Consider the following 8,811-nt stretch of genomic DNA (forward strand, 5'->3'; position numbering starts at 1 on the left):
GAGACCGCACCCGCAAAGCGGAAGAGCGGGCATTTAACACCGAACACTCCGGCCTCAAAGAAGCAGCGGGAGAATCTACCCCCTCCGACATCGGGACCAGGGGGTGGGCATCTGGAGCCAGCGGCATCTCAGGGTAGAGAAGGGCAGACGCCTAGCTACTCTGATGCACTACGGGGCATCAGGGTTGCGGTCTTGCCTAGCGACTACCCTGCGGTGGCACTGAGTCCAGATGAGCATGCCTGGACGGAAGTACACCCCGCAGAATGCAAGTGGAGGCGTCCACCCTTTGAACACCTCGTCCATTATGGCGTCCTGTAGGGTAGGGTTTTGTCACCATGCGGACCTGGCGACCGAAGGCTACGGAAGAGAAGGAGGGAGGCGAGGAAGCTATGCAGGTAGATGGAAGTCTGCCGGCTGAAGCAACCTCAGAGGCAACCGCACCGGCTGAGGGCGTGCAGTCCTGAGCCGACACCTCCGGCCCAATCTTCTGATGAACAAGGCACCAATGAACGAGTTCCAGCAGCTCCCACACAAGGGCAAGTCCCCTCTACGCAGGAGCTGCTCGAGGGTATAGACCTGCGAAGGCTAGAGCTAGACAGGGGAAGCGAGAGTGAACTAAGGCTCTCGGACCTGGATGAGCAACTATGAGGTACCCACCTTGACTGTAATTGCGAGCAGGTTTTCTACGGACAATCTGGGTATAGTACTGATTCAGGAGCCGTGGACATACAGGGGCCAGGTAAGGGCCTCAAAGGAATACACATCAATGTAATATGGGACCTCTCTGTTGAGAGGCCTAGAGCATGTGTAATGGTCAGGAATAATATTGATTTTTTCTGCATTACAGAGTTTTTAAGCCAGGACCTAGTAGCAGTACAAGCGACGCTTTGGGTGGAAGGAAGACCCAGGGACATCGTGTTTGCTGCCGCTTATTTCCCGGGGGATAACCACAACATTCCCCCCGCAGAGGTACAAGACCTGGTGGCGCATTGCAGAAGAGCCGGACTTCCTCTGATCCTCGGTTCCGATGCGAATGCCCACCACGTTGAGTGGGGCAGCACCGACATTAACAAACGGGGTGAGTCCTTACTTGAGTATATTATAAGTGAAGACCTGTATATTAACAATGTCGGGCAATGTCCAACATTTGTCACAAGAACCAGGCAGGAAGTCCTTGACCTGACTCTCAGTAACGATCTGGGTAATAATCTGATTGGACAATGGTGGGTGTCTTCGGAACCTTCCTTGTCCGACCACAGGATTATCCGTTTCCGGCTGGGAGGGCAGGCCAAAGCCGTGACTCCAAAGAGGAATCCAAGGAACACCAATTGGGGAAATTATAGGAAATTACTAGATTTTAACCTACCCGGGTTAGAGAGGGATCACAAAAAGGTGCCTGTATGGCATTAGAGCATAAAGTTAATAGGCTAACAGATATAATAACTGATGCCTTTAACTATACCTGCCCCGAGACCCGACCAATAGGGAAGGGGAAAACAGTGTGGGGACTCTCATCCCTTCGGAAAGACACGCGCTAGCTCTTCAATAAGGCTAAGCGCACGGGATGCTGGGCAGAGTATGCGGCTAGTCTAACAAAGTACAGCAAAGAGATTATGAAGGCGAAGGGGGAAAGTTTCAGAACCTTCTGTGAAGGTATTTCTAATAACCCGGCCGCCGCGAGGTTACATAAGGCTATACCCAAAGGAACCATTGAATCAGAGCTTGCGCTTAAGCTCGCACATGGCACTTACACTAATAGTAGGGAGGAGAGGGCAACTGCCTTAATGCTGGCACACTTCCCGGAGGCCTCTAACCTGATGACGGAGCGGGAGGTCCAGCAAGCTAGGCCGCGACCATCTGATTGGAGACTGGCGAGAGGTATCTTCACTCAGGCTTCAGTCGGATGGGCGCTGGCCTCGTTTGAGCGCTACAAGGCTCCAGGGGTAGATGGCATCCGGCCAGTGATGTTACAACAGGGCAGTGAGAGTTTAATACCGCATCTCGTGGACATAATGAGAAGCAGTCTTGCTGAAGCGTATGTCACACAGATATGGCGAAGGGCGCGAGCAATTTTCATGCCGAAAGTGGCAAAAAGAGACTACTCGCTAGCGAAGTCGTTTAGACCAATAAGCTTAACCTCCTTTGTGTTAAAGGCAATGGAGAAGATTATAGATAACGCCATCAGGTCTACCATTCTGAGGAATATACCCCTGCACACATGTCAGCATGCATACAGAGCTGGAAGGTCGACGGATACAGCCCTGTACCAGTTGACAACCGAGATTCAGGGGGCCCTCGATTGCCGTGAATCAGTGCTCTGCGCCTTTCTCAATATAGAGGGAGCGTTTGACAAAACGTCACACTCTGGAGTGCGCAGGGCACTGGAGAGGAGAAACGTGCAGCCAGCGATCTGCAATTGGGTGGATGCCCTCCTGCGTACAAGGATTGCTGTAACCGAGATAGGAGACAGCGTGGTACAACTTCAGACAACAAAGGGTTGCCCGCAGGGACGGGTCCTATCACCCCTTCTGTGGAGCTTAGTGGTGGATGAGCTCCTTCAACTTCTCTCTGACTATGGTATCCGCTGCCAAGGCTATGCGGATGACATAGCGATAATGGCCAGAAGCTTATCCGCTGCCAAGGCTATGCGGATGACATAGTAATAATGGCCAGAGGGAAGTTTGAGAGCATCCTCTGCGACATCATTCAAAGAGGCTTAAGACTGACGAAGGGATGGTGCGATAAGTTAGGGCTTATCATAAATCCTGCCAAAACCGCCATCATTCCCTTCCCGGCATGAGGAACATAACATGCTCTTCCGGGCATGAGGAACATAACCTTGGAGGGGGGTCGTGGTTAGCGTTGCCAGCGAAGTGAAGTATCTGGGACTAGTCCTAGACACCAAACTTCTATGGAGGAAACATGTGGACGCGATCATCTCCAGGGCAACGAAAGCTTTAATGGTGTGTAAGCATCTGGTGGGAAAATCCTGGGGTTGTACGCCCAGAATCCTAAGATGGCTTTACATCATGATAGTACAGCCAATGATCACATATGGGGCGGTAGCTTGGGTTTCAAGAACTACTCTAGCCACGGTGAGACAATCGCTCACCAAGCTACAATGATTGGCATGTGTTTGTATCAGGGACGTGAACCGGTTTTGAACCGAACCGGTTTTGAACCGGAAAACCGCTTTTTTCTATTAAATAACTGAACCATTAACCGAACCGAAATTTTCCACAAATGTTTGATCCGAACCGAAAACCGAACCACTTTTCATAAAGGTTTAAAGGTTCGATGCATCAAATTTCAATAGATAAATTTACCCACTTTTTTCTCTTTGTTAAATATGGCAATACCATGTTTGTTTGCAATGTGACAATATCAAATGTAAATGTCAATATAATGGCAACCCATCTCATTTGACACACACATGACACATAAACTTGCGCGCTATTGCAATTTGCCAATTAAAAATTTTATAAAATGTCGAATCATCCCGTGCACAATTATTTTGTTTATTGCGAGTCTAATGATAAAAGCGTTTGTAAACATTGCGACGTAAAAATGAGTGGAAAACATGCTCAAAACTTACTTCGCCATTTTAAAACGAAGCACACGTAAGCTTACCAACAAATGCAAGAATCAAAGAAGGAAAAACCAGATTCTAGTTTCGCCCAGGAAAAATTGGATAAATATTTGAAAGCCTCGTCACATATGATAAATATATCTAAAGATCAATTGTTTGATGGATGCGTCGAGCTGGTTACCAAAAATGGTCGCCCTCTTGCATTGATCGAAGATAGTGGCTTTCGGAAAATTATTGAGCCAGTCATTGGGCGTGCGTGTTAATAAATGTAGCATAAGACAAAAGGTCTTAAAAAAGCAGCGAAAATACGTGCCAATATTCGCTCGTGCCTTAACAATTGGTAATTTTCTTTTTGTTATTCTGAACTTGACAATATGCATATTATTAAATCTGCACGCAGGTTGTTCTCGCTGAAGATTGATTGTGTCACAAGATTGGACCACTCTATAATGGGTATAAATGTGCAGTACTGCGACAATGGTGTTATTATCACACAAACACTAGCTATGAAGGAAGTCCATGTTAAACATAGTAGTTTGAACTTAACTCATATACTAATTAAGATTCTCGAATCGTATGGTGTAAGCCTGGTCCAAATTTGCTCTATAACCATAGACAACGCTGCGAATATGGTCAGTCTAGGGAATTTGGTCAACAAAGAGTTACAAAATATTGATAAAATGAATAGCGACAAAAACGAACATAACATAATAGATATGGAGTGTGAAGATGACGAAAGTGATGGAGAAAATGAGGATGTAGCACACCCACCGTGCGATGATGTCGCTGCTTTAGACGCTAGCTATTATGAAATTTATTCAAATTTGGAAATCGATTTTGCAGCAAGCGATAATATTACCGTAATAAGATGTGCTTCACATACCTTGAATTTAGCTGTATGTGATTTTCTAAAAGAAATCAAAGACATACGGAGCAAAGTAAAAACGGTCGTTAAAAAACTAAGAACTCCGACATTATTGCATCTGCTACGTGCAGAAAAGCTGCGTAAACCTGTTATCGAATGCGTAACGCGTTGCGGCTCCACATACAACATGTTTTTAAGTTTATTGCAGCTTAAAAGTGTTTGTGAGAAAAGCTCAGCTGATATTGCAGATTTGCATATAAGCGAACCAGAGTGGTTGACTATCAAAAGTGTTTGTTCAGTTTTGGAGCCCGTTTATTCAATTTCCATAAAACTTCAAAAAAAGATCTTGCTTTAAGTGATGTCTATTTTGCATGGTATTCATGCAAGTGTAAGATCGAAAAAATCTGGGGAAAGTATGCCGCTTCTTTTTCTAAATCACTAAAAAAACATGGACAAATTTTGCTGCGGAACCCGTATGTTTTGGCTGCTGTTTACCTGGACCCACGGTATCAAATACTACTTACTGATTCTGAAAAAAGTTCTGCGATTGAACACATTATACATGTTTTTAGTCTAAAATTGAAATTGAATGGTATGCAGGCTAATGAAGACTCGTCAATCTCTTCAAAAATCAGTACCGATGAGGAAATTGATGAAATTTTAAAAGAAATAGGGAAGAACGGGACGAAGTCCAAAAATAGATCATTAATAGATAAAATCAAATCGTTTGATAATACAAAGCGGCTTTCAAATAATGTTGATGCTTTGAACTTTTGGAATAACTACCTAGACAAAGAATTATCTGAATTGGCTCAAATTATATTTGGTGTTCCTGCAACCCAGGTTTCGGTAGAGAGGGCGTTTTCCACCCTAAAATTTATTCTTTCGGACCTACGAGGAAATATTGACGAGGATTTGTTAGAAGATATTCTTCTCATAAATCTCAACTGATTATTGTAAATCCGATATTTTATCAAAGAATTTCTACTACTATATATATATGTTTTTATACATATATTTTTTGGACTATTACTGAATAAAAATTAAACACATATATGTACATAGTTTTTTTTGATTTCCGAACCGTTGAACCGAACCGAAACCCCGGATCAAAGACCAAAAAAACCGCTTTGACGAACCAATCCAAAAGCGTAAAAACGGTTCGAACCGCTGAACCGAACCGACCAAATTTTTTATCCGGTTCACGTCCCTGGTTTGTATAACGGGAGCGATGCGAACATGTCCGACGACGGCGCTGGAAGTAGTCCTTGAACTCGAGCCTCTTCATATAACCATAGAGCAGGCAGCCAAAAGAACTCTGCTTAACTCTAGGAGCATGAAGAAGCTGGGGTCCTCGCTCCTACTAGCCCTGTAACTTAAAGATGACATTGGAAAGACAATAGTCTTTGAGAAGAGATTCAAAATAGAGCTTTGCAGTAAAGCGACCTGGAGTGTCTCCGCTGTCGAGACATTACTTAAGGGCAGCACTCTGCACTAGTACACGGATGGCTCGAAGACTCCAGAAGCAATAGGTGCTGGAATTGTTGGACCCAAAACCAGGATTTCTGTTCCTTTGGGGAAATATCCGAGCATCTTTCAAGCAGAAGTTTGCCCAATCTACCTATGTGCGGATACAATCATGGGTAGAGGGTATAGAAACGAGAGAATCCTAATCCTTAGCGACAGTCAGGCAGCACTCAAGGCCCTCATATCCTATGAGGTCAAATCGTTGCTGGTCCTGGATTGCATTGAGAAGCTTAACTCCCTAGGTAGACACAATAACATCAAGTTAGCGTGGGTACCTGGTCACAAGGGAGTAGAGGGTAACGATGCGGCTGACTGTCTCGCAAGAGGGGCGGCAGCCACTATTCCAGTCGACCCCGAGCCCTTCCAGTGGAACACTCTAAAAGAGGAGCTCAGGATAGAGAGGATCACTATGAGGGATTTAAACTGGCATAGTTCGTCAGAAATGCGTCAGGCAAAGAGTTTACTGGGAGGTTATAACAAAAGGAGATTCAAAAGGTTAATTAACCCCCAAAAGGGCAGCTTATAATAATAACAGGTATCCTCACAGGAAACTGCAGGCTGAGGGGGCATCTACACAAGCTGGGGATATGGTCGAGTGACCTTTGTCGGGTTTGCGACCTCTACACATCCTCCCCGAATGTGATGCAGTCTGCAGAAACGTGAGAGAAGTTTAGGCTCAATGTGGCCACAGCTTAGGCACATTCGCTCCCTATCCCCTAAGGTACTGTTAAATTTTGTCAGGGAATTAGGTTTGGAGGAGGTATTGTGAAGAGTGGAGGGCACAATAGATCACTAGGTCGCGGTACAAACCTCATTTTTATTATCTATCTATCTATCTAACATCAATGACGTCAGAGGTAGTATTTTTAAACATTACCCTTTGTGATCTATCATATAGGTATGAAGAAATCCAACGTAGAAAATTAGGTGCAAGACCAAGAAGATCAAGTTTATAAATGAGCAACGAGTGGCACACTTTGTTAAATGCTATACTGAAGTCAGTATATATGACATCAACAGTTTTGCTTTCACTAAATGCTTTCGAGATATAGGATGTTAATTCAAGTAAATTTGTAGAAGTTGATTTGACCTTGCAAAATCCATGTTGGTAATATGAAATGCTAGAAGAGATAGAATGATTTGTTATAGTTGCTTCGAATAATTTAGGAATTGCAGAAAGCTTAGCTATTCCCCGGTAGTTCTCCACTGAAGATCTGCTACCGCTTGTATGTAACGGGGTTATGAACGATTCCTTCCATATAGTTGGAAAACGCCCTCTTTAAGAGACAAATTAAATAACGCTGTTAACGGCTCATAGAGATAATCAGCACAATTTATAAGAAAATAAGTGGGGATCAGGTCAGGGCCATAACTGAAGGACTGCTTTAAGGATTTCAGATAAACTACTACATTATCGGGAGATATTATTGGGATATTTATTGAGTTCATTGGACATCGATTAAAGGGATAGTCAAAAATAGATAGAGTTAATGGAATAATTGGATTTAAAAAACTGAGCGAAAATGTTAGAAATNTAAGTGGGGATCAGGTCAGGGCCATAACTGAAGGACTGCTTTAAGGATTTCAGATAAACTACTACATTATCGGGAGATATTATTGGGATATTTATTGAGTTCATTGGACATCGATTAAAGGGATAGTCAAAAATAGATAGAGTTAATGGAATAATTGGATTTAAAAAACTGAGCGAAAATGTTAGAAATGGTTTGATTGTCACTAGAGACGATATTTTGATACTTGATGGCGGAAGGAAACCCGCGCACATTTCGCTTGGAGTTTACGAAGTCATGAAATGATTTTATACGCCGATATACGAGATACGTGATATTATACGCCGTTTGACTTTACACAAGTAAACTTTATAACACTTTTTGTTTAATTCAAAAAATATATGACGCAAAAGTAAGTATTTACATAGTATGAGTGTAAACCGGTTTTTGCGTGTAATCTAAAATAACGTGACTTTCTTTTTTTTTAATTTCTCAGTTCTTTAGTGAACCATAACTGTGTTTGTTCTACAGGAACATACATGCGTTTATACACATACTTTTCAAATAATTCATGCAAAGTAAAGTTAAAAATTGCAAAGCTTTGTTCAATATTTTCATTATATGCAGGCCACGACAATTTAGACAGTTCTTTGTTAAGATTTTTAAAGTTGGCTTTCGAAAAATCAAAACCATCACTTATAACTTCGTAAGATATCTCCATAGCAGGGTGGTAGACATCTTCGGGCAAACCTGGTGGATCACACTTATTTACAACGGACTTAGATGCATCATCAACATCAACAAGATCTAATACTTTACCAAACTTATTGTGTAGTACATTAACCTGAGTTAGGCCGAGTTCAGCCATCTCCTCTAAAAATACGTTGTTGTACCACTAGACGCGAAAGGTACGATATCATTGTCAATGATGTTCCATGATATGCTTGGTAAATTAAAATCACCCAACACAACCATTGGATCAGAGGGTTAGTCAATAAATTAACTGATTTTAGTAAAGAGATGAGTCGTGAATACGCCAATGAGTCAGATCGGGGAGGGATATAGCATAGAGCCAAGTAAATAGACCCTTTTCCAAACTGTACAAGTATGCATTTGAATTCTACTGTATCAATGTGTGGAAGACTAACTTCTTCAGATGGTATTGAAGAGCTACAGCGAAGAGTACGCCACCGGCGATTCTGCCTCCCTATCTTGTCTATAGATATGATAATTATTTGGAAGAATATCTGAATTGAAATTTTGGTAATATATACTTAAAGCAGATTTAATAATTAGTTTGTTGATTCAGTGTTATAACG

The 8,811-nt window shown here is 42.6% G+C and overlaps 1 protein-coding gene across 1 annotated transcript; it reads left to right on the forward strand.

The window, feature by feature from the left end:
* The first annotated feature begins 4,038 nt into the window (after window positions 1-4,038).
* LOC108365257 (uncharacterized) lies at window positions 4,039-4,809 on the forward strand. The gene has a single exon (XM_017619248.1). The coding sequence runs from the start codon at window positions 4,039-4,041 to the stop codon at window positions 4,807-4,809; it is 771 nt and encodes a 256-aa protein (XP_017474737.1).
* The last annotated feature ends 4,002 nt before the right edge of the window (window positions 4,810-8,811 follow it).

The sequence above is a fragment of the Rhagoletis zephyria genome, unplaced genomic scaffold (assembly GCF_001687245.7).
Source record: "Rhagoletis zephyria isolate East Lansing unplaced genomic scaffold, Rhagoletis_zephyria_1.1 Rzeph_scaffold_01819, whole genome shotgun sequence".
NCBI lineage: Eukaryota > Metazoa > Arthropoda > Insecta > Diptera > Tephritidae > Rhagoletis > Rhagoletis zephyria.

Excerpts from the sequence above, each read along its gene's own strand:
- LOC108365257 (XM_017619248.1), top strand. The coding sequence starts at position 4,039 with ATGGGTATAAATGTGCAGTACTGCGACAATGGTGTTATTATCACACAA.